Source organism: Prenolepis imparis, unplaced genomic scaffold (genome assembly GCF_030444845.1).
Source record: "Prenolepis imparis isolate NDT839.2.m4 unplaced genomic scaffold, iyPreImpa1.0 SCAF_11, whole genome shotgun sequence".
Taxonomy (NCBI): Eukaryota; Metazoa; Arthropoda; class Insecta; order Hymenoptera; family Formicidae; genus Prenolepis; species Prenolepis imparis.
This window is the reverse complement of record NW_028141169.1, coordinates 7,297,529-7,324,656: the sequence shown is the minus strand read 5'-3', so window position 1 is coordinate 7,324,656 and position 27,128 is coordinate 7,297,529. Positions and strand designations below refer to the sequence as shown.

The 27,128-nt window shown below is 38.3% G+C and overlaps 3 protein-coding genes across 7 annotated transcripts in view; 2 read left to right on the top strand and 1 right to left on the bottom strand.

The window, feature by feature from the left end:
• Nucleotides 1–12,011, top strand: part of LOC145943149 (uncharacterized) — a 66,879-nt gene extending 54,868 nt beyond the window's left edge. For both annotated transcript variants that reach the window (XM_083050574.1, XM_083050573.1), the window contains 2 exons: nucleotides 5,297–5,519; nucleotides 11,923–12,011. In XM_083050574.1, the coding sequence (XP_082906700.1) occupies nucleotides 5,297–5,310 (14 nt within the window). In that variant the 3' untranslated portion in view covers nucleotides 5,311–5,519; nucleotides 11,923–12,011. The remainder of the gene's footprint in view (nucleotides 1–5,296; nucleotides 5,520–11,922) is intronic.
• LOC145943153 (uncharacterized) overlaps nucleotides 1–27,128 on the bottom strand; it is a 231,148-nt gene that overhangs the window by 50,952 nt on the left and 153,068 nt on the right. The window contains exon 11 of one of the 4 annotated variants that reach the window (XM_083050609.1): nucleotides 16,952–18,529. The exons of the other annotated variants lie outside the window; for them this stretch is intronic. Within the exon in view, the coding sequence (XP_082906735.1) occupies nucleotides 18,469–18,529 (61 nt within the window). The 3' untranslated portion in view covers nucleotides 16,952–18,468. Of the gene's footprint in view, nucleotides 1–16,951; nucleotides 18,530–27,128 lie in introns of those variants that run through there. 4 annotated transcript variants of the gene reach the window in all.
• LOC145942903 (homeobox protein E60) lies at nucleotides 6,247–13,881 on the top strand. Its single transcript, XM_083050074.1, has 2 exons — nucleotides 6,247–6,411; nucleotides 11,862–13,881. The coding sequence occupies exons 1-2, from the start codon at nucleotides 6,247–6,249 to the stop codon at nucleotides 12,270–12,272; spliced, it is 576 nt and encodes a 191-aa protein (XP_082906200.1). The 3' UTR covers nucleotides 12,273–13,881.

Below are 27,128 nucleotides of genomic sequence, written 5' to 3'. Positions count from 1 at the left end.
CGCTCTCTCTTTCTCTCTACTTACACGCTCGTTTAACCGCGCGCTAATGCGCGGCCGTCATTTATTATTCGAATGCGTCTCCTATATTTAACCGGAACGAAAGCTGCCGGTGTTTGTTTGTTTCCGCGCGCCGGGTCTCGCTCTATATTCCGGTTTTTTCGATCTTTTCTCTCGTTGTCTTTTTTTCTCTCTCCTTTCCCATCCGGTTTTCCTCGCTCGCTTCTCTCACCGTCACTTCTCATCGTGCTCGTCTTCCGTCACAGGCCTGTCGCGTGTCTCTACCTAGTCATATCTCATATCAATTCACCGCTTACAATGTCGAGAGCATGCACTCGCGGCTCCGTTTCGTTCGCTCGAGCTGCTTTAGCAAATGCGATAGTTTACATCAACCAACGCCGTCTTCTTAGGCACGTGGCTCGCGAAGAGGAGAGTCGAACACAGAGAGAAGACAGTGATAAAGAGCTGCGTCTATTCTTGCGATTTCCGTCATGGCATGCGCATTTACTAATTTTAAATACATAAAGAAGCCGTTCGATCCGTTTACGTGAGGCAATTTTTTTTTTATAAATAAATAACGGATATATCGCGATAAAAAACCAAATTATTAAATATTAATCAATTAATATATGTTTAATTAAAACGACGATAATTAAATTTTGAGTGGAAAGGTTTTTCGTTTCTTCCATTAGAAAGACATATCGCAGAATGTGATCGGTTCAATAACACGCGTTTTGGAACGGTAAACACATAACCGAGCCGACACCGGGACTCGGCTCGCGTCAATCACCATATAAGAGAGGCAGAGTGGTGGTAGTTTACTTTGGTGCGTACCAAGTTCCTCGCCACATGCTTGGAGAAGCCGAAGGAACGTAATAGAGCGGAAGGGTGGAACACCAGCGAGGAGAGAAGCCGAAGAGAGGCACGAGGGAACGTCACGTTACGTTCCACGGCGGAGTGACGTTTCTAATGCGAAACTAAGAAATTAGAACAGTCGCGCTGTCTAATGAGATACTAATTGCGCCGCATTCTCGTTGTATTGACTCGACCGGGGATCAGATAAACATGACTCCGACCGAGGGAAAGTGTGTGAAACATGTCCATGAGATTTAATCAAATTGTTTAAATTCACGTGCCAGGAAATGGTCTCGATGACGAGAGGAACGATTAAAAATCTAATATCTATTAAAGTAATTCGTTGAGAAAACATTTGAGCCGATCCGAGAATGTCTGATATGATATCTAATCACGCATGCATTCGTATTCCACAGACAAAGGGAATAATTATTATACCTTATGTTTAATTAAAGAAATACTGATAGTATACGCGTAGCACTATATGTTATGATTTAAAATACAATTAAATAATCACGAATATGACAATTATAGATCATTTCTGTCAGTATGATACACAATAATCATGTCATATCAACAAAAATTATCATATAATTAGATTTTATATAATTTTATATATATTAAATAAAACCAGCGTAGCAACAAAATATAGAAAGAAGCTATCTTTGAATTCAATTAGTTTCCATAAATTAGTCAGCAAAGTTATCTACTTAAAATAAATCTCGAGGGTTAAATGTCAAATGTGCATCTAACACAAAATCGCCAAGGGGAATATAATTTATGATAGCACAAGCAATCAGACGTAGCATTCCTTACCCTTATATATCTCAACGCGTTCAACAAGGCACGATAATGTCATGCATTTGAAAATACGGTCGGAACAGACTGCACGCGCGGATAAATAATGCGGAAGAGAATATGCGAAAAAAACGTACACGGAAATGCGCAACTTTTCGCATATCAGAAGGAAGCCGCGAGCGAGATACATTTCGACCTTAACAAACTCTATTATTTTATAATGGGGGATAAACATTTTTTATCTACATCCAAAATTAATTTTATTTTTTTTAATTAAATTAAATTTATTTTACATATATCCATAATTAAAAGGTCAAAAGAATTCTGAAGATAATATTAACCGTTACGGAAAAATGGGGCTTATATATACGTTCTATATACGTCAAAACTTAAAGTGTCGAAAATATCTTGCATTATCTTTCATGAAAACGCGATCGACGTCGATTTTCTCGCTGGTTTTAGGTCTCGTGAGACCCCCATGGGGCTTTTACGTGATCGCGAGTGATTGCGAGTGATCACACGTTAGCGCTGGATTCGATTACGAGATGTGTATCTTCAGACTCTCCGTCGAGTGGCAGCCAACCGCTCGTTAAATACGTTGTACTACATATGCGCTCGCATCTTCGCGCCAGTTGCAGCCCGCGGAGTCTGCGAGCAGTTCGCGTGAAACGCATTCACCATATCGTGGGAAAGAGACGTTCCGATAGTGCGGCGAGAGACGGACAATTACACATCGTTTATGGTACGAAGAGCCCGTAATTGCCGTAATGATGATTCGAAATAAACGCTTCTTCTCTCACCTCGAATTCATTGATTAATGATATCTGACCGGCCAATTGCGCCAATTGCAAATCAACGCGAATCTTCACGCCGCGCTGCTTTTCGCTCTTTTAATTCGATTAATCGTCATCACGTCGGGGTCTGAAATATCTTTACCGGTGAATAGAACGGCGTCGTTATTGTAAGGCACAAAATTATAATCCTAATGAAAACGTTATCAATTATCCCTGCAAGCTAATAACCGATAAATCGATAATCATAAGGTAGACTTCAAAGGGGCAAATCATGCGTATCGAGATAAATCTATTTTAACTTGTCATGTTTCATAAGTTCTACACGTGCTTTCCTTTTCGCAATGTTTGCTCCATATATTTCTTTATGATTTTGTACACACGTTATAAATCATATCTTCACCGCGAATGGAGATACAATATATTGCAATACAATACAATATCATATATTAAGAGTTTAATAATTAATAAAAGTTTGTAAGAATGAGCTACATGAAAAACAACAGTTTAAATAAAAAATATTAATACTTGGAATTACAGCGATCAGTATTGTATATTTCATGTAATATTTTGTTTAATATTATTCATTTGCAGCCGAATTTCAACATTATTAAATTCTAAAAAAAAGATATATAATTAAAACACAATCGCTTATAAAATCTTCTTTAAGAGATATTCCTATTTTAACTTTGCGAACGATTATAGTACAGTTCTGTGATTTCAGAAAATATAATCTTATATTTAACAAATATCCTTCGGTGTGTCGAATTTCTATAACTCACCTTTATAAAATCATCAGCGCGGCAAACGCGTTAACAGCTGATCGATGACACGGATCAGCTACCGGAGTTTTGCGCGCGCGCACGTGCTTTTCTTCTCATATTTTCACCCCGAAAGACAAGGTAGATTTGCGAAACGATATAATCACGATGACAATCGATGATTTGCGCGATAACTTGATAATATATAATGTAACAATTATATAACAGCGCGCACGAGAGCGCATATTAAATACTTCCACGATACGAGAAAACAATGCTGCTGCAAATAATCGCGCATAGTGAATTATTTCGTTGGTAACACTAAACCCTGTGAAACTCCGCACGCTTATCTCTGCGATAACCTGGGCCTTGATTTATATCGCTTCAATAAAAGGAATAAGGAGGAGGGAAAATAGGAAACCGGAGTAATCGCCATATAACATAATAATAATGAGAACCAATAAAGTTCTCCTAGTACCGGTCAAACGCCTACGACATACAATAAGACACGATACCAGTGTAGCAATATAGCGATTCGTGACTGCGCGTCGGAGCGCAATGATCCTTACGAAGTGACTTTCCTCCCGAGATAACATCGAGGTTACATGAAAACTAAATAGCAAAAGACGTTGAGGGATTATAGTTCCTGCTTCGCCATGTAGGCAGTTAGCTCTAGCTAGTACGAATCGATGCTTTCTAAACGTTTTATGATCCGAAAGTGTAGCGACGCAAATTTTTCTCGCAGAGCAGCTCAATAAATTTTACAATCCTACGAACATGATAATGCAATACGCGTTTTGATATGATTCTGTTTCTAAGTATCGATCCAACTATAATTGATTGATTCGTGAAAAATGACTTCAATTGAAATCACAATCGGCGATTAAAGACTGCATAAAATTTGCATTGCTTAAAATATACACTTGATCGGGTTTTACAAAGGGAATAAAGGAGCGTAACAAAATCAAAGAGAAAGAGAGAGAGAGAAAAATCGGAAGCTGGAAATACAAACGACACGAGGCGGATAAGAAAGAGGCGGTCTCGTTGGCGGAACCGGTACTTCTGCATCGAAGGCGTAGCAATGAAGCCATTAATCGTCTCTTCGAGCTATGCGTTGCTTGCAAATGTCCTTGGCTCGTAACTTTTGATGCTTATTAGACGAGAGAATTCGTTTTAAAAAAAGCTTCTTCCGTCTTCAAATTTGTCGCGAATTCTACATATTTCCATATTTCATACAGCCTTGTTTTATTCGAAATCATTTCTTTAAAATTGAAATAATTTTTTCAAAATATACACATTTCACATAAATCAAATTTTCAAGCAATCAGTAGTTCAAGATATTAAATTTATCATAAAATATATATCATTATTTTATTAGAGTAGTTTAATGATAATAATTGTGTTAGAAAATATTTTTTTGCACACAGAAGTGCGTGACATGTTTTATATATCACTTGAAAAATATCTATTTAGAGGCTTTCATTGCTATAATGTAAAGATACATACGTCGTGCGTCTAAAATGAATGAGAATCGATTTTAGATGTAAAAATACGCGAGGAAAATGAATAAAAAAAAGTGATAAGAGAAAAGAGATGGGCAAGGCTGCGCGCCTTAATGAAAACGAGTTAATGATCCATGGAAAACGTAAATGCTCGACTAACGACGAGTGATCATTATTTATAGTTATCGATATAGAGTCGGACGAAATGATTAAACTTTTCATACGATTCTATAGATATTAACTCAACAAAGATCTCGTGAGAGATATAAATGCGATCAGATGCAAATCACACATAATACAAACGACATATAATATTTCAAGCAAAAATGTCGATTTAATGAAGTAAAATTGAAAATTTAATACGAGCGTATATATTTTTTTTAATTTTAAATTATTTTTAAGTTTTAGTTTTAATTTCTTAGTTTTAATATAATATCGATTCCTAGTGTCTACATTTGCATTAACAGTGTTAAATAACTTGTGCAAACGAGACTCTGGAATGAATAAAAATGTAAAATGTATTTAATAAAGTTGTACGTAGGACAGTAGGACAGGAGTTTTAATCGGTGTGTTTTTTCTTTTTTGTTCTCAGGACGAAGTAAGTAACGACCCACGGCGGTTACGAGCCGTGCTCTCGGGCTAAGACGAGACTAAAGACGAAATGGCATCGGGGAACGTGAGCTTTTCTGAACGAAGCCGTTATTACGCTTATATTGTGTAAGCTTGCCCGATCGCTGACATTTCTGCGTTAAATCGATATCTCAATGACGCGTATGGATATCCAGTACTTAACGATCAGATCGATTCATCAAAACGTAAGACGACATTAACTTGCACCTTTCTTTTTGCGATTTGCACATGTGGTGTTATTACGTAATTAAATTAATGTAGATATGTTTATTTAGCATTAAAATTACCGTCATCACTTAAAGAGATATATCATTATTTTTGTGAATCCTTGTGAAAATATCTGTTATTTGCATCAGTTAACCTGCTAGGAAACTACTTTTCTGTTTTTACTCTATTTTTTGTACTCTTACGCTTATAACCTTATTCACATGAAATAACATGAAATACATATAGAAGTATTAATATTCTCTTCAACGCTGTCATAAGCTTCTTTTCTCGTCATACTTTATCCCGTCTTACCTTAGCCATCTATGCTTTTGAAATGCCATCAGCGTTTCAGCGGGAACAGCTGTAAATCACAAAAACCTCGCAACATAAATAATTCGAAAATGTGGGTTACAAGGTATCGCTATTCTGCTCGCGATATCATATATTTGCTCGCGGCGACTGTAGGAAATACATAAAGCGTCTATGCGGAATTCGCGTCCTGGAAAACGAGAATTGATACCGAGTCAACGACGGGGCCTTAAAACTGTCAATCGGGAGCTGCGAGCACTCGATAGAGGCTCGCGACACGAGAGAGAGAGAGAAAGAGAGCACTGGTAATTCTTGTAAGTCGAGGAATGACTTGGGAGAATCGACGAGACTTGCTCGACTCCGTGTCGACACGCTTAGCCTCGTTTGTCCCAAGTAATGGTCGCAGTCATAACTCAAACGACTCCGAGCTCGTTTCTACATCCCGATGTATACCCGCACAAGGACGGAACGATCAGATTCACGGAAAAGACGGGTCGATTAGCTCTCGATGTCCTCCTCGAAACGATCTTGCAGCTATTTACACAGTTAGCCGATCGTTCCGTATGAGAAAACGCGATTTCTTGATCAACTAATCCTCGATTTTATTATATTTCTCTCTCGTCGTTATCCGATATTTCATATCCGGTACTTATTCATATTTATTTTGTTTTGCGCAGTTGAAATTTTATTGTCGCCTAAATTATTTATATACCGTATCCAATTAAATAATGTTAGAAAGTTATTTCCTGCAGATAGGAAACTACGGTAAAGAGAAAGGAAGCGAAGAAATAAAATTAAAATTCAAAATTTCTCTACAAAATTAGCATTTCGGAGCCTCATTATAACTGCATTACGCTCTTGTTTGATGTAGCTAGAGCCATTATAAAGTTTGCGCGACTAATCGATGAAAATTGACCAAAGTGCGGGCTCCGTCAACTACATCGAGCCAATGGCCTTAATGACTTAATGACACGTCGTCTTTCTTTATATCATTCTGTTAACCCGCCTTTTAACGAGGATAATAATTATTGGCGATAAATTTCACGACGCTGATTTAACGTTCAATGCATTCATTACTGGACCGACTAGTAATGTATATAATGAAGGTAATAGTATAAATACAACAGAATTTTCCTTTTTAATTATATATCGCGTGTTCTTTATCTCTTTCACGAAATAATCATTAGAGTGTCTTAACTAATATTCACACACATGTGTGTAGTAGTAATCTTGAAATTCTCGGAATATATTACGTTTAGAAAAAAAATGATACATAACAAAAAAATATATATCAATATTTTCGAGATTATAAGTTATGTGATTAGACAAAAGAAATTTCGATTTGATCCGATCAATCTTTATATTAGAATGACACGCTTAATAAAAAAGGACAGAATGCAAATATATCTTATTTATAAACCGAGTATACAAGAATATATTCAAGGAGCGTGTTGTATTTTTGCATCGCAAAAAAAAAAAAGAAAGGTGCTTCTCCTGCATTAAACGTGCTTTATTAAAATGTAATAATCATTTATTGCGTGTCTTTTGCGCGACGAAAGCTTATCATTAAGCGGTCAGTGCTAGATTGCCGCTGTAATTATCAGATGACACCGGATGACAAGCGGGAGAACCGCCTTTAAAGTCATGAATACTTAAATACGAACAAAATGAAAACACGCGGCCGCGCTTTCTATCTCCGGACAACTTTGTACATCAAGCGCAGCTTGTCACTTGCATCACTTGGCGCAAAATGTCCCAGTTGGCGCGCGAGCAATTTTAATACATCTACAGCTACAATCACCGTATGCGATGGCCTCATTGCCGTTTCCCTTCCGGCGATCTTTCGTATATCTGTCGATGGTGGACCGCGCGTAATTAAAAAAGACGTGACAAGCAGTCTCGTTATCAAGGCGATGCGATTCGTAATCGTACGACTTACACTTACAGTTAGTTAAAATAATTGCGCATAGCCGCATCTGATCTATCTAGAAGCGATTAATCGGAGAGAAAAAGACTTGCATTGCTCGTCTATAAAATTGCATCATCTACGGTGATTATCGATTCTTATTGTGCTGTCGACGCGATTTATACGGAAAGTTTCGATTTTAAACGCTAATAAGGATCACGGTTTTAACGGGGTTAGAGATCCGCGTAAAGATCCGCGTTAAAAGATAAAAGATGTGAGATTCGAGCGAGAAAGCTGAGCGCCGTTGAAAGATTATTATTAATTTATGACTGCGTGAATTTTCTTAAATATATTATCGGTGTATTGTTTCTCGTACTTTCTAATTTAGTCAATTGCTATTACAATCTAGCTTTCTTACTACTTTAGACTTTTTTTCGCGCCGATCTGATAATTTATTTCCACATATTTCTCTCGAGAGAATATACGACTGGATCAAATTTATCTAAAATGTTCTGTTATTAATCTCACACAACACCTTTCTGTTTGCATTGCGTTTCGATTGCATTGCACGAAAATAGTTTGATCGTTTTCTATATAATCGCGTTTTACTCGTGTTGTGTCGAAATCAATTTAATTTTCGCTTTAGATTCCACGAGTGTACGAAACAATTCGCTCTCCGAACACGATCGTCGGCCATTCGCTTCGCATGGAATTCCAGTAAATTTACAGATCATTTTTAACAATATTGTAGACATTTTACTCTCCCTTTTCACTCTGCGCTCCGCGTCGTCTTCTCGGTTCTGCCGAAGATACGGATGTAATTAAAAGCAACGTGACGAGCAAGTCGAGCAGCAAGACTGAAAGGGCGGTCGTAGAACATAGCGCTGTCAATTCGTTACGCGAAAGTTGCCCGAAGGCAAAACTAGAAGCCAGTAGTAGAGCTGACATATCTATCTCAAGAGTAGAACAAGAGAAGTAGTAGCAATTTTTGGAATGAAAAATTTTATTTACTTTGATTTTGTAATTTGTCAATACAAATTAGTCGACAATTTTTTTTTTACGCGATACATCTTTTCACTCTCAAAAAGTCGAGTCATATATGTCTTCACATTTTACAACAAAAGGATTCGCATGTAAATGAGCAATCAACGTAATACTAGTTATTTTTATTCTAATCACTTAGTGCGTGTCCCGTGTAACTATCCAGCTGATTAGCAATGTAAATGTCATTTCGCTGTGCAATTGCGCGTGCGGCAGAAAAAGAAATGCAATTAAACTGACAGACCGAACTACGAGCTGACGTCTATCTCAGGAGTAGGACAAGGAAAATTAGTGTTTCTAGCGAGGCCGCACGTCGCCGGTATTCGAAGTGCTTTTGGGGTTGCGCTTAACAGGAAAGAGAGAGAGAGAGGGTGGGCGTCTTAGCATTATTGGTTTTACCCTCGAGAGTCTTTGGAGAGGGATTACCGTAAGTGGAAGGGTGAGAATGAGAAGAGAGTATCTCTCTGTAGAGAACGCGAGAGACGCTCTTCACCGTTTCCTACGCTTGACTGCAAGACCGCCTCGCTTAAGTAATTAGACTGCCGACTGTTCGTTACCTCAGTCATTCCTGAGGAGGAGAAAACTGCCAAGGATGGTACGCGTACGTTAATGCAACTAGCTAATACATCACGAGCGAGCTTGGCGAGTTTTGCTGGATGATTTAGAAAAATTATTTATTTTTTATTTTACACTTTTTTGCTCTTCCATGCGTTTTATCGAAATGAGATATTTATTCTTATTCGAAGAAAAAGTCACAAAATTCGACGACAATCTTTCCTTCTTCCTGATCTTTCTGATATGTGATTTGACTCACATGAAATATCGCACCTATCTAAAACACGATGTATATCTTGATTAATATTTCTCCTTCCAAATATCCAGCACGTGTCTGATGAAACGCAAAAAAAAAAATTACATCGTGAGCAGTCGCAACCTTGTAAGGTATTTTACAGACGCCGTCGAGTACATTCAACGAAGATGAATTTCTTACGACAATTTTTATGACCACACACGTGTGTATAGAAATCGATCGCGGCCGTAAGAGCCGGTTGTAAGAGCCAATCAGAGACGGGAAACTAACGACTCAAGTCTCGACGCGCGGATGCTTGATCGTGCGGAACAAACTGCTTTTCCGATAATATTACTTAAAGCTTGCGTACTATGATCTTCGCTTTGAATGATTACGCGTTGTAAAACGCGTTTTCACTTCGAAACTCATACGTGCCGGACGACCCTCGTTGGTCGACAGTAATTTATACTACCGCGCAACACACAACATTCGATAATTATCATTTGCAATGCAACTTATACTCCGCGAGTCTGTAATTTCTCATCTCTCTCTCTCTTGGCCGATCGTTGAAGAGCCTTGGTTCGCCAGATAAATTGTTTGTCGGTAACTAGATCGTAATCAAGTAATTCTCCCTCTTGTGATGTTTTACGCTTCATTGGTTTTCATAAAAATTAATATTTAGAACTATAACTTGCTAACATGTCCACAAAAACGCAAAAATTTCGGACATACATAATGTCTTTGAAAATAAAACGAGCCATTTATGAAAGGAAGGTTTTTTTTAGCAAAATTCTCACATAGAAATTTTTGCATACTTTTAAGAAACAATTTAATGATTAAAATTAAGACGATAATTTTTGTTTTTTATATTAAACATATTTCTCGATGGCGCAATTTTTTTTCTAAATATTCAATTTCGCTAACTTAAAGAGAGGAAAGAGAGACATAATACGATCGATAGTGCTCGAAATCACTTTACGTAAAGGCATCCATATAATTTAAAAGGCCAAAAAAGTCGTCAATTTATACGTTTCATCCATTCACGCGCGAGACGATATATAATTTCTCGCACAAGAGATGGTCGATGATTCGCGAAACGATCTCGAAATTTTCACGGAATATTCAGCAGATCGGCCCGCCCGATAACGCCGGTGTTGATCGTTATGATTTGATTTATATGCAATTACACAGCCGCCGGTGGTGCGCGAATAAACCGCAGTATACGTTCGTGCCGTGCGGGACGACGCGCAGTGTTTACCTTGTGAATTATTATCGGGAATCACACACAAGAGAAGCAGGGAGTCACTGCGGAGAAAAGCGAGTCGCGTTTAGAATGGCATATTTGCGTGGCCCTTGTTTGGCAAGATGCCTTGTGTGACGCGCCGTGCGTTTCCCCCGCAGAATACGTAACGATCTAAAACAAGCTTCAACTCTTCGGAGATTTCATTTTTTTACTAAATAAATCACATCAAATTTTTTTTAAATTATATATGTATATATAATTGTACATAGAATTGTGATTAATATATATAATACCGTAATTAAAATTATCTCTCATAAAGATGCGTGAATAGCGACACGGCGGTGCGGCTGAAATTGCGCGTGTTTACGCGTGTAAGATACGCAATGTGGCGGCAACAATTACACGTATAATTTAAAACCGTCGCTGCCAGGTCCGTCACGGCGATTCCGTGCAAACGCACATCCGAGATAGCAGGTAGAACCGAAAGACGGAAGGATTTATTTCGTCGAGCGGGAGGATCCTTCCAGACGGACGTTTATTCCGTCGACGAACTTTCCGACCCCGGCTCCTCCCAAACAACCTGGCTTGTTGTAGAAGACACTCGCGCATATAACCGGACTTAGACCCACAACGCACAAACACGCCGAGAGGAAAAACACTCGAGAGAAACTAGACAATAAAAGTTGCCGTAAAACTTGCGTCGGCCGGCGGTTCGTTAATTTCTTAGATTTATCGGCGTGTAAACTTGCTAAATCAATGTCTGTCCGAGGCTTTGCACGGCGGTATTATGAAGTATTATTTGTGAGAGATCCGATTTTATCCGATAATATTTGCTGAGAAAGTCAAGTATTAGAGAAATGAAAGATCGACTTTATAAAAATGCGAAGAACAAGTCTTTAGAAAATAAAAATATACACGCTTATCTGTGATATATCTATCTTTGTAAAAAAAGAAACATCGACCATTTTATATATTCTTATGATGTATGTACGTGTCTTTCTTGCGAAAAACTCAATTTTACCTGCAGATAGACATTTTTGGACGAAAATATTGACAGATATGAGTTAACGCTAGGATCATCTCGTGTTGCAGGTCCACGCACGAGAAGAGTTAAGAGGCCAGACGGACGCGGTGGCGGTACTCCCGAAGAAAAACGTCCCAGGACAGCGTTTAGTGGCGAGCAGTTAGCGAGGTTGAAGAGGGAATTCGCGGAGAACCGATACCTGACGGAAAGACGGAGGCAGCAGCTCTCGAGGGATTTGGGCTTGAACGAGGCGCAGATCAAGATCTGGTTCCAGAACAAGAGGGCGAAAATCAAGAAAGCCAGTGGTCAGAAAAATCCACTCGCGCTCCAACTAATGGCACAGGGACTCTATAATCACTCGACGGTACCGCTTACTAAAGAGGAAGAGGAACAGGCCGCGGAGCTCCAAGCGAAATGACGTATGCAAACTTAAACGGAAATATTCAACTAAATATTAGTAAGTAACTTTGAGCCCTAAATTTCGTATTTGACCCCAAAGATGTGTTACAAGCAAAGATCAAATTATCCTCTTTACTTCGTTTTAATCCTTCGCGCGAGGATTTTCGAGAAAAATCGAGAGAAGGAAAATTAGAATCTCTGAAAATATACTTAGATAGTTGGAATAAAAAAATTCTTTCAATACGAATAAAAGACATTTAATGATATTAGAATCTTACGGAGCGATCTTTTTTTTAATCAATCATTTTTACAAAAGAGAATATCACACATACGGATATCACATAAAAAAATATTTTTGTCCAGTTTACTAATTATGCAAGTTTCTGAAAGCAAGTCATAATTAACCAAAGCGGTGTAAATTTTCGTATTATTTAAGAAAAGAAATTAAGAAGATAAATATGTGGTGTATTATATACTTTGAAGAGTCATATTGGCCAAAAAGAGCTAATAAAAAAGAAAGCTTGCTGAGCGGGCCGAAAATCGTCTGCCATTTTTCTTCCTTAAAATGAAAGACTGGAGTATTTATTTCGTTAGATGTACTAGAATGACAACTCATTAGACAGCAAACGAATCAACTCGAGGAATTCTTGTTCTGTAATTAGAGCTTCCGAATAGAACAGCATTTTTGACGTAAGTCGCTCGCCCTCGTTCGACAGTTAATCGCGAGAAAAAAAAAAATTAGTTACCGAGATGGCTACGTGAATAAGTTACGGTCGCGCGCCGTTTCTTGCCATCGCTTTGAAAGGCGAGAAGAAATAATATAAAAACTACGGCACACGTTCCTAGATCGCAGTATACACATGATTGGATCAGATTTTTATTTTAAGAAAAGCAATCAACGATATGCAGAATAATATACCGTAAATTCAATCGGATTTTCTGGGATATTCTACATTGTCATAAAAGGAGAAAAACGCGGCTAATAATATCACAATATCGTTTGGAAGAGAGAAAATTTTTTTCCAATACTAATTATTATTATTACGTAATTTTCTCTCGCACACAAAATTTGATCCAGTTTAAGGTAAAAAATAAAATGTGTTCGATTAGCGTACTGCGATGGCATGCAACGGTTAATTTGTCACGAAGGAGATTAACAAGTGCCATTTTTTGCAATTATTTCGGCAAGATTATTTACACGAAAACGAGAATCGCCTCGTGACGGAGGAGCACTAGGAATCGAGCGAGTAAGGGGAGTAGCGGGTAAATTAGGTTTTACATTAATATTTATTGTAAAAATGTAAGATATTATATATCGCGAAGAAAAAACTGGAGTGATTGCGACGTGCAATAGAATATTATACATATAGAAAGAGAAACAAATAGAGGATGAGCCATGTATAGGCGTGTTGTATATGTAATCGACGGAGCGAATTGTACATAATTTATCACTTAGCGGCGGCGTTGTGTCCCGACATAGACTGTTTAAAATATAACTTAGTTATTTATTTACGTATGATATGTATGAATCGTAGCGATCATACGAACGATCACGCGCGACAACTGATACTTGTAAGATTATTTAAATTCGAATTAAATATTCCCAATTATCAAGCCATCGAATATGATTTATTTTGTCAGCACTTACTTCCCCTCCCATCACATGAATGTTTGTTCAGGTAAAGTATAATCTGTGATACAGCTGCGCACGGAATCGAGAGCCTGATTAATGAATGATTACGTGGCGACGTGTCATTTGCAAAACACGTCACAATCGACGATTATAACAGGTAAATAAATGTGTCGTTGAAACGAGAAATGGTTTCGAATTATCTCTAAATAATATTAGGCATACCAAATTAATCTTGCAAATCTTTTTCATATCCATCTAAAAATTTTCATTTTTTAAATTCAATAATATGATTGCCAATATCTTATAAAGCTATCTCTAAAGTTGTCTTTTCTATTAAGATTATACGTATAATAATTATGTTTAATTTAAAAAAAATTACCTCCAGTTTTTAAAAATAATTAATAGTGATACAAAAAGTTAGAAAATTATTGTTCCTTTATGAATTATTATACATGAAAATATATTTCTATTTATATATTAACAGTAAAATGTAAGACAGTCAGATATAGATTTTTTAAATATTTTCAACGATGTGTGCGATGTCAAGAGGAAAGCGAGAAAGATAGTCCGGGACCATCTCTATATAGGGATGAAAGCGGCGGGGCGGGTCGATTCGCATTCAGCATTTGGCGCATGCTTTCCACCCCCGACTCGTTTCAGGCATCGTGCGGACTCCATGGAAAGCCCCTCCTGCCGACGAGATATCGATTGATTTACAGTCAAAAGGTGGCCATCGTTGATATCAAGCCAGCCACGCCTACGTTATACCGTAAACGCGTTGCGTGTGTTGCGTTACGCCGATCGTGAGTGGTGTCAGATTAATGCGTATCATACTTCATTTAACCCGGCTATCGCTGTCCACGCGAAACTCTGTCTCTTCCTGATCCTTTTCGCGTATATCTCTTTATTACATCACTTAGGAGAAATATTGAATTTACCAGAAAAAAAAAACTATAACAAGTCTATTTCCTGAGACGTTCTGTAAAAATGCTGGTTAAAAATAATATAATTATCATGAGACATTTATATAATAATTAAATAATATAATTATTTGCTCTGTAAATGTCTTGTAATCATTTTTGCTCTATTAATGTCGTATGTCTCGTAAAATCTCGTTATATGATAGTTGTGATTTTTAAATAAAACAAGAGAAATTATACTTTTGACATAAAATTATAAATCGACTAAAATTCAGTGTGGATTGAACGTCAAATATTTTTGTCGCCAGAAATTTTTGAGAGTTGAAAACTCTCCGAGAAATACATCGAAACTCGAACGCAACTGTCAAAAGGGACGACTGGTAAGTAATAGGTAACATTAACGTACAAGCTACGGCAGAGTGGAAGGACTGACATGACGAATAATCGACAATAGTCACTTTCGACTAGACTTCCCTCGTCCACGAGAAGAAATGACTCTCTTTAACGCTGCGACGATTAGATGTATCGATATTCCATCTTGACCTAGTGAGGTTTTCTTAAGTCTTAAGAGATAGGATATAAATAATGCTTAACCATTATTATATAATTCTGAAATACACAAAGTGGTATAATCTGTAATTTATTAGATAATTAAATAATTGGCATAATAATCACAATTTATCTCACAGAATAATAAACGAGAATGATAGATATTCACATGTTCAACTATTTACAGGAATTTCATTAATTTCATTTCCATTTATTTACATAAACGAAAAATATTAATGTCAACAGTCTTCATTACTTATAAGCAGTTTTCTTATTCAAGTACTTTATAATCTTAAAAGAAGCATATACGTTAAATAATCTAGTCGTTCCCAAACACATAGTCACGTTGATTTTCCTCGTGCTTGGATTTCTTCATGATTAAATGCCGGAATCGACCGCGTTTCGGCGCCGCTCGGGAATGTATGGAAATCCATGCCGGTCTCTCTTTCTCGTCGATGACTAATAATAGCCGAAGAGAGCACGGCGAACGATCGGGCCGACTCCTCGGGATGCGGCCAGTATCCCGGTCAGCAGGCCCAATACGTCCCTGTCAGATTAAAATCACGGTACTTGACAGACTCGCGCTTCTGTCTGTCCGTACGTCCGGTGGATGCGTCTCTCGATCTCGGGAGGGAGGGAAGAGGTCAAACGCCACGCCAGATCCATAAAGACGATCGCGTTCCTGGCTCCTTTGTCCCGGAATCTTTACAAATGAGATACAACCCAAGAGAAAAGCGGATGCACGTTAGGGGGGTATGCAGGCATTAACCCCGGTCGACCCGTTCCCGACATTCTTGAAGAAACGCGTATATTCCTTGGGAACGAGGGGAAGGGCAACTCGATTATGCATCCGTCTCCTTGGTCTCGCTTGTGCAACGATCTTTCGCTACTTCGGATACTCGATAGGGATCTGCTTATCCACGTATAACGGAATCGAAAAGACTGGAAATTAGGCCATTTATTGACGAATGATGAACGAGTTTCTTCGAATATCAAATTATTTTCTGACTTTGTAACAATGTATTTTTTTTAAATTGCACGTGTTTAGTTATTGATCGATGGATTTTTAAATCGTAAATTATTGTACATAAAATTATATTGCTCTTTGCTTTGCTAAATGTAATAAATAACGATTTCGACGTATTCGATTACATCTATAATGAACGCTCTATGGTAATCGTTCCCGGTAAAATCGGAGCAATAGTATCTACCATTTTTTTAACCCGGTTATTAGACTGATAAGAAAACGCTGGGATCATTATCTAAATATCGCCGTATTTCCTGCTGCTTGTGTAGCTGGCCTTCTTATATTAATTGATTGAAACAGGAAATTGAAGGCATTAATGGATTTATTTCTCTTACCATAGAGTAATAAACGAGCGTTGCATCTCTGTTATTCAATAAGGCGTCTGTGCAATTAATATCTTTGAGAAGATAATCAGAGATTAGTTAATGAATTAATTTACACAGTTCATTATTTTCAAAGAATATAATTTAAATATCCTAGAGCTCTATACAATCTCGCAAATATCAATATAAAATAGCAGGGAGATTCTCAGATTAATTATAAATAACAACTCTCTGCTAATGCTCAGTATTTATTAGACGTGCATTTATGATACAATTACAGTCACGTCACTAATTCTTGTTTAAACAGTGAAAATCGTACCGTGAAATAACAGTGATAAAATCCACGGTTGGAGTTTCAACGCTTAATGGTATAATGGTAAACGTGCACCGATAAGAGTGCACGTGCTATCAATCGACGCACTCGCATTCCTCTCGACGCGTTCTTAGCGTAGCACCGATTTATCCGCGCGTCGCGTCGGATACTTGCCAGTCTCCGAAAGAGCCGATCATATCTCTCCCTCCGCGGCATGATTCTTTTTCCTGGCCTCACCTGGTCGACGGCGCCCGCGATGCCGTGGATTAAGAGGAGGATAATAATTCGTGGCGGCCGTGAGAGAGATCGAGCGACTCCGGAGATCTCCGAGGATGATTGTCGTTGGTGAACGGGGCATTAGTCGTACGGTAGCCGATGCCGATGGATACGCGCTCGCCGTCGGCGTTGTTGGAGAGAGAGCCAGGGGAAGAGAGACTGAGAGAAAAAGGGAGGGAAAGGAGAGAACGTGGAAAGCAATGTCGGAGGATCTGATGCTGACGGGTATTAAAATTAATGGTCAGTCGTGTACGCTGACGTGTCACCTTATACCTCCATGCGTCATTTTGATTGACCAATAAATTATCTCTGAAAGGTTTCGCGCGCGCTGATCTTTTCTCGCACCGCGCTCTTTCCATTCCGCGGAAAAACGAGCCTCTTTTAGGTAGAAGATATAAGTTACACCGTGAAATGAATGTGGATGCACAATCTTATCTGATGATAAAAATAGAAAGGATGTTATAATTACTTTTATATCTTGATAGTCAATTTAGTATACATATGTACAATAATCGCATTTTTAAATATTAAAAAAAATAATATTAATAGTACACACACACACACACACAAAAAAGAAAGAGTTAAATTATATAAATAGAGTAACAATTGCAATCTGATTATTATAATTTTATAGAAGCAAGAAGGCAAGAGTATATCTATATTCTGAGAGGAAAAAAAATCAACCACGTTATCATTATATTACGACGTGCAATAAAGAACACGATTTTTTTTGTCGCTTTAAAAATACTGGACGATATTCTGCCTCGATATTCCAGTCTAGACTGCTCAACGCGCGATTCCAGATGCGCGTCGGCAATAATAACGAATTCTCTGTCTTGCGAATTTCCCCGAAAGAGGCTCAACCAGGCTTTTAATGGCTCAATCCGCATGTTCCGACAACTCGATGTGTGGGCCAACGGTTGGGCCCCTCTCCGAAATTTTCTTTTGGCCCGAGTGTCCATGGAAGACGCGTTACCCGGACACCGATGGGACAAAACTTGCGCCCGGTTGCCTCGTTTTTAGACACATGGGAGGCCAAATGACTGGGACGCGCCGCTCTCATGCATGAATGCAACGTCAGCTGCCATCCCGAGACACTGCGAACTCTTCATTAACTGTGCAGAACATTACGCGAAGGGCCCACGAGGGATTCGCAAAACAGTCAATATAGAATCTATATTTCGTCTTTCACGAAAAGAACGAAGATGTTCGCTTCCAAACGAGAGAAGGTGCCACTGCGAAGAAATTGTTTTAAATAATTAAAATTCCTATCGCTTTCACAGAAAGCAGATGAGAAAAAGAGAGAAGTGTTTTAATTATCTCAATGGCAAATACATTTCACTCGGATCGAAAAATATAAAATTGTATTATGTTTCGTCACATTGCAGTGTAATATTAATGTTGAATTTGTGGAAATAATTTTTTATAAAAATGTTATCACGTTGGTATTCATACGAGTATAATATTATTCAATCAACTGTTTGCATATTTATGATAAGACAATGCCAATATCCAATTTACATACCTATTATTCAATTAGCAACGTTATTCATATCGATGCTCTTGCACATGCAGATGTATTAATATTGACTGTTACAAAATCAATAAGTTTGGAAAACAACTTATGTCATTTATCTCTCTTTCTAGAAATTATAACATAATATAATTTACTCGATTCTCTCTTATATTAATACCATCTGCTCCCTTTAAGTAGTGCATCTACATTATACTCTGGCGATGCAACTTCAACTGTCAAAATTAATAGAATTTTATTATAAATCTGCAACCTATTTAACCGATATATTTATTATTATAAGAAGATGACGTAGAAGATAGAAATTGTAGAGCCACTCATTTATCTGACGGAAATCCGTCATTCCCGTCCCGGTTTAATTGCAACCTAATATGATGCATATAAGAAAGAAAGTTCGTAAGACGATATCGTATTGCTATTGATCCGATCCATAAGATCGATCTTAACGAGAATTAAGTGAGAGGGTCCCACGACGTAGGATAGTTTGCGATACTCTTCGAGTCGCGGAGAGTCATGGGACTCGAGATGGGGGCTCGATCGATCCGTATTTAATTTCGTAATGTCATGTCCAGCTTAACGCATCTGCGCCTCTGGACAAGTCCAAACTCCAAACACGTCTTCTCGTAGACTCTTTTACACATCACAGCTCTATCTAACAGAATCTACTTGTATCGAGACTTCAAACGACGAATTTCATAAAAGCGAACATTTTTTTAAGTAAAGATAAACCCTTCTGAAATGATAACATCTCTATTAAAAAAAATAATAATATTCTGCAGCAGAGAATAATGTAATTTAAATAGATTCAAGAGAACGTGATACCACATATTTTAGTTGTATTTGAATAATATAAAATTTTAGAAATTTTTCTTTGTAGAACGTGATAAAAATCAGAATCAGTTTTATCAGTTTTAAATACTTTATACAAATTATTTCTTTGTAAAAATAAAAGAAGTAATTCGTTCTGACAATTCAATTCTGATTGTGCTATCATATATTGTTGCATATCAGGCTAAATCCTCGTTACAGTAACTTTCAATGCGAGAGCGATCTTATAAAGAATTCTTTATCAAAACTCGACGATGCACGACGTTCTCTCTGGAAATTCAGTTATGACAATCGGGAACAACGCGGAATTCCCGAACGATCGGGGTAGCCAATAGGTGGATGAGTCACCACCTTTGGATCGAGTAGAAGGTAAAGAGTCACGGCGAGAGAGGAAGTAAAAGGGGAAAGAGGGCAAAAAGGAAGAAACTAACAGCCGAAGAGAGAACCTCTAAGTGGTGGGGACATCGCCACGGAGTGGTGGTATTACAGTGGAAAGAGTAAAGCGAAAGGGAGACAAAGAGAGACAGAAAGAAAGAGAGAGATGGGACCAGAATCCCTGGACCACACACGACGCTCCACGCGTCTGCGACTCGGTTACATTGCTTAATTGTAAACGACTCAGTGGCTCTCAATCGGTCAGTTGTTTCCACGGACCGACTAACCGCTCACTGATATCTTCCGCATTTAATCGCGGAAAGAAAATTCTCGTCACGCAAGTGTACGTGTCGTTTCTACATAATTCCGGTGCGGTTAATTTATCAAAAAATGTAATTTGTATGTAACATATTGGATATGTTATGTATTTTATTATCGCATATACTTTTTTGATTAAAACACGCGTTTGCAAAGCAGTAAGGAATTCTTTTTCATAATCGAAGATTACATGTTACGGTTCTATTTCCTGAACAAATAATGCGCATACCTATGTAATATATGCAGAAATTTACTGCATATAAAGACATGACAAACTGACGGAAGCATTTGAGACCAAACGAGGGTGCAGGAAGCACGTTCTTATCTATAACATCATCAATTCTGTCGATTGTTTGGCATGTCGGTTTCAACTAATTAAAACTCTCATCGAGCTTCTTCCTTTTCGCCTTTGCTATTTAGCTTCCTGCCGCTGCTTGACCTCCCTGTTCTTCTCGCTTTCGGCATTCCTCAAACGTTACCTGTACTCCTTTCACAAATATCCCCTTAATAGGCTTACATAATGCTACCGAAATAATAAGTTTATCACTTTTCTGAATTTCACTGGCATGTCACACGCTTTAATCTATTTCTTTCACGTCGCTACAAAAAAGCGTAAGTAATTATCAGCCATTATTATTTTAAATACACTGTTTTTTTAAATATGTGTTGCCAAATCCATAAAAAATTCAGATAATTGTATGAATATTTCATATATTATAACATAAAATTATAATTTTCTTTTATTAGCTTTTTTTCGCAGAAGATTATTATTTGTTTTTTATTCATTGATGTAATAAAATTGCATATTTTCTTATAATTATCATTAGAAACGTGGAAGCAGAATATTTTCTAAATCTTAAATAACATAAAAATTATTTGCACGGTAAAATCCAGATAAAGAACTACTGATTATTATGCTACGCATAAACGATATTACGTGCATAGGAAGGAAATGATGCGAATTCAATCCAGATCATTCTAGTGTCAAACAAATCTTGACTCATATAAAAAAATAAGATATTTCAATCGCGAGGTTCCACAATATTCTTCATATAATAATCTGTAATAGATCGGCAGCGCGCTCACAACGATCGAAGAGCGAAATAGTAGGAAAGGCCAGAGTCATTCGGGAATCGTTAGCAAGCGGTACCTTGACCGTCGTATAGAGTCCTATGGCGATGTCGGTCACGATAATGATGCGACAAAATCACGCCGTGGGCAGTCGCAGGATTCCTTGATACGCGTCCTTGCTCGCCCTTCTGTATCACCTCGATTCGCGGGTGGCCCGCGTGCCCCACACGTGGAATAAAATAGATCAAATCGACACACACTCTCTCTCTCTCTCTCTTTCAGAAAGAGAAGATGATTAGAAATTACGATTTGCAGTATTACATTGCACAGATTGGAGACTCTAGTTAAAAATTGCAATACATTACATTATAAAATTATAAATTAAATCTCTACCAAGAAGAGAAGAGAAAATATAAAGATTGCGTGTGTAATACTTGTCAAATTGACGTTTCCACGTTACGCACAAATTATTTACCGAGGAGGACATTTAAAAAAACGCACTTTTACTCTGTTAATCACACTGGATAGTTGAGCGATCTGAGAAATGAGGACGGACTTTTTGGATGATTGACAAGCGGCGAGCAGAAAATGAGACAGTAATGATTCGAGAATGTACAGGATAAGATGCAACCAATATTTACGAAAATTATTTTAAGTAGTTGAAAGGAGCTACATTGTATATATAAAGTAACATGATTATTCGCAACACAGAAACTCTGAGAAACATTTTCTTCCTGCACTCGTAATCGAATATTTAATTTGCTTTTACTTGAATAATTGGCTTATTATTCTATTAAAAAATATACATGTTCTGTGTCTTTACATGTTCGTAAACAATTACATTGAAAAGTCCGATCATATGCTTTTATTAATAATTTTTACGCATATGATATAGCGTTGCTATTCCAAATAAATGGACTTATCATCGTGTATTAAATTCAGTATTGAAGAATAACAGATAGATATCGAGCCAAAATGGAAAGCGGACGAAAAACGATAGTTTATAAAATTGTTGCAGCTCGTCACGAAGATGATGCGCGATCTTTATAGCCTCCTGTTTACAGTTTACAGTTTTCTCCGCGGCACACGGGGTTAAGTGTCTTCTCAAGGGGGTAATAAACAGAGGCGGTAATCGTAAACATAGCGTTGCAGACGTTTTCACGCGTTTCAAGTGCAGTTAGCGCGATACTTTGGCTTTTGTGGCCGCCTCGCGAACGCGGTCACGGTGTTTAAAGCGATACCCAGGGTGCCCGTACTCGAATCCTTCCGATAACCGGCGGTTTCCGACGCATTAAATTTCGCGCTTGGTCCATGGCGTCAACTCGTTTCCGCTTATAACGCAGCAAAAATTCAACGGCGGAATTAGAAAGCCGGCCAGGAAAATCACGGAGATTAACAATTCATTACGAGACCGCATCCTCCTCATTAAATCATAAACGAACGTCGTACTTTCTCGACACATACGTATCTGGTGAGTTCACATAATTATCAACTTACAATAATGTTTCTAAAATTACTGAGCGGCCGTCACACAAAGTTTTTATTTAAATTTAGAACGTCTTCTCTCTCTCCTAAATAACATCGTCTACATTAATAATACAATCGTACGCGACAATGCCATAATATATTTATAATCATAAATGCTAATAAACTCATAAGAGATTAAAAGGCAAAAATTTTCGAAGATTTTTATGAATTCTTTTTTTTTTTTGGAAATTGAAATGCGGTCTTTTTTTCGATATATTAACAATGCATAATCGAATTTATAATTATGTGCAATTGTAGCGACACTGCTACTATTTTTCAGATGCCATACAACTCCTAAGACGAGGCGCCGGCGTCTTACACGACGAATGTCTCGACGGCGAACCCACCCCCGTCAACACCGCGACGCTCGTATCGGATAAAAATGCGGTGAACGATTTTTGATATCACAAGCCACGGCGAATGTCTTCGGGGTGGCTAGTACCTCCACGTGTGACGGTGCAGGCCACCCATGTAGCCGTTGTTCGCTCGCATCTATCACGGAGCCACCTTCTTTTCCCCGGCAGCTTAAGCCCCCAATAAAAGCCCCCGGTTCGGCCTGTGTCTCCGGATCGAGCAAAAAATCGGCCATTACCTCGCGAGAGAGCGAGAGCCCCGGGAGAACTCGAATCTAACTCCGTAACTCGAGGACCAGCGACAAGATTTCATCCGAGAGATCGTCACTGCCGCCGCGATCTTACGCGATATCTCCTCTTTTTTTTTCTCTTTCTCCTCACTCTTAACCCTCGAATCGGCCGATTGGAATTTGTATAAGTTACCCTGACATGTAATATCAGACTCGTGTGATTGCCGGAGCAAAAGTAATTTAAAAACCGCGTTAATTTTATCGTAGATAATTATAAATTTATGATTATATATTGCCCTTATAATTTACAATCATTTGCGAAACTGTAAATAATCATAAATTACAATAATTAGCGTCATAAATTAAATTCAAAAACAGCAAACACATGCTCGAATTTTTCTCATCGAATTTCCCTAAAATTTGTATACGAACACCCCCATCTCCCCATCCCTTGTAATGCAAAATCTTAACACATCCGCGCTTTCGAGAATCCTATATATTACTCTGCAAAAGCGGAGATATAGTTCTAAATTTTTAATCTCTGTTATATGTAGCTCTGAGATGAACGATTCGTGAATCTATCTTCGATATTGGCAATTGAGCGTTTAATTGTCGCTTGTCTTTCGAACCAAGCAGCTCTCGTCGATCGTTCGCGCGATGTTCGGTAAGCGATAATCAGGCAGCCAATTTTCTCCTCATCGCTTAATTATTACGCGTGTACGCAGTACGATAACCCGTTGATTTGCACCGACAGAATTTATCACGCCGATAATTGCCAATCGTTTACTCGACGTGCGCGCTAGTACTCACAGAATTATCGTCCGATCATCCCGCGTCTAATCGTCAACTTCCAGATTGTCGTTTTTATTTTCAATTATTCCTATCAGATAATGGAGAACTTCTCCGCGCAATATCAGCGTGTAAAGGCGACAAAAAGTGAAATTCCGTGATCCGGATACTTTATCAGGCCTTTTAAAAAAATGTTTAAAAAATCTCGCATAACATTCTTGCATAAATTTGACGATAGCGTCTCTAGCGCAGTGCTTCTCAACTCGCGAATTTCGCTCGACACAAATATAACGATTCTACAACATGGGTTATTAATAATAATAAATATTAAAATTATGCAAGAAATTATAAAGTTGAAATTTAATAATATTAATTATAAAATGCGATCCATTATAAAATAAAAGCTTCTGTCTGTAGATGTATCTTTGTATCCCATAGTGAAAGAAATTTTGAATCATTAAATACCGCATTATTAATTATTTTTTTTCCAATCAACCTTTGCTCTAATGAAGAGCTATTTATAATCCAAATGCCATACATAATTAGATTCAGTGTAATCTCACTTATCGTAAATAATTTGCAGGTGCTGATACGCTTAAAATCAGAAACGAAATTTTTAATTATGTAACACTGACAACACAACATTTCCATTTCTCACTAATTATAATATGTAAACAAGTTCGCAAGTATACGTGTTTCCTACATCCAGTCGCGTTTAATCAGACTCGAAATTCGACATCTCGTGAAATGAAATCGATGCTGCGGAAACGCATGATGCAAGTATCCGCGCAGCGCGAGTTAATTTGTGGAAAAGATCGGGATAATTCATGCGCGCGATAAAAATTTAATCGCGCATACACGAACTGGCTTAAAGAGTATCACCGAAGAGGAAGAAAGTGCATCCTTCTTCCCACGGTGCACTTTACGACGGCGGATCTTGACCGGTCGGCGTTCATGAGAATTTATTAACGTTCATTTTCTGTTTAATTACTGGCATGCGCTGCCAGGACGTTCCTAAGAGAGACCGACACACGTTCCGCTCCGAGACTTCGGCATCGTTAAAGTTATCGGCCTGAAACACGACACACGGATAGAATTCGTCTTGGAAAATCTAATGTCTTACTCGCGCTATCGATTCTTAATTGCAACAGTTGAAAGCATTATCGATATATAATTGTATGACGGATTTATACTCTTCATTCAGTCTCCCTTCTTGGATCTATTGAAATCAGGTCTTTATATGTTCTCTCGAAAATTGCAAAAAACTTGAGACACTTACGATAACCCAATGAATTATACGAGTATGTCTCTTTTACGATAATCTATGCGAATTACGTTAAAGCGAAAATCGTTGAAACGAAATGGCTGAAATGTATGACGTCTTTGTGAGAAACAAAATAGAGATACTTAATCATACTTGAAAGAATTTGCAACATAATTACTGACACGTGATAAAAGCAATGCAATGCAGAATTCCTCCATTTGTGTTTATTTCACCTGTCAATCGACCAAAATTGTTCATAATAAAGATTTTGAGATGTAGAATTGCTAAATAGCACTCAGCACGTGTAAATATTCATCGACGACTCGTTACCTATTCATCCGATAAATTAGCTGTCACATAGTGATCACACTTCTCACGTCTAATCGCCACGTTGCGAAGATTAAGATTGAATAAACGCATTTACAAGTCAAATAAAGAAGTCTAGTTGCAAACATATTTATAATCGTGCGTGTTAATGATCGCTATAAAGCATAGGCATACGAGCGGTAAAATTCTTCGACGAGATAACTTTCTCTTCGGCTTCTGTAAAATTCGATTCATGAACGTGCATAAATTAACAATCACTCAATTCAACAACTCTCGTGCTGCTAAAATAGCATAAATTCAATCATGTACATACAATATTTACATGTTTGGGCAAAACAGTAGAGAATCTAAATTAAAGGTTATTTATAATAACAGAGATGATGTCACAATTATTGGCAGAAGAATGATGTTAGAAAAGAAAAATATAAAAAAATTGATAAAACGTAATCTTCGCCCCTCTGTGCAAAGAAGTTTCAATAAAAATTCGTATTTTCCTCGTACTTGCTAATATCCGCAATATTTAAATTTCCGACGTCGCGTTGCACGAGGGGGCTCCGCGATTCCCAGCGCGAGCGCCGTGCAAGTTGCTCTTACAAAACGAGCCAAGACACAAAAAGAGTACGAAGATGGACATCTCGATAAGTCCCTTTCCGCTCAAGCCGCCCGGCATTCCGGGGCCCCGTGGTCAGACACTTTCTTAATCGCGGCTCGTTCGTTTGCATGGAAACAATTCGGCTACCGACTTAGGTGACTTCAGTGACATTCGGGCCGGAATCTTACGGGGGAAGGGGGGAGGGGAGGGGAGGGAATCCACGAGGTGATCCATGGGACCCCATGGGTTCCACGAGTTACCACCGACCGTGTGTGGGTATGTACGCGTACGCGTGTATGCGGGGCCGTTGGCACGGGGCCCAGTTGGGTGGTCCCATTCCGCTGACGCGTTCACAACACCCATCTTTCGCTATTATACCCCTCGGTGGCTCCCTCGCTAAGGACCTTATTAAATATTGCTACACGCGAAATCTCATTCCGTTACGTACCCTCCCCCGTATCCGCGCGCGCTACTCCTTTCCCTTCATCCCCCTCACCCTCATCCCCTGTCGTTCTCCACCTCTCGCCTGTTAGTCCGTCGTGCAGACGCACTGCACAGGAATGCGCGATCCGTCCTGCCACCCGTTAGATCTTCGTGAGAACGCGTGGCATCCCGTGCCGAAAAAA

What these genes read in the sequence shown, in the direction of transcription:
- LOC145942903 (XM_083050074.1), top strand. Translation starts at nt 6,247, where the DNA reads ATGGTCGCAGTCATAACTCAAACGACTCCGAGCTCGTTTCTACATCCC. An exon ending in CACAGTTAGCCGATCGTTCC is followed by an intron (nt 6,412 to 11,861) that starts GTATGAGAAAAC and finishes ACCTGCAGATAG; the next exon opens with ACATTTTTGGACGAAAATAT.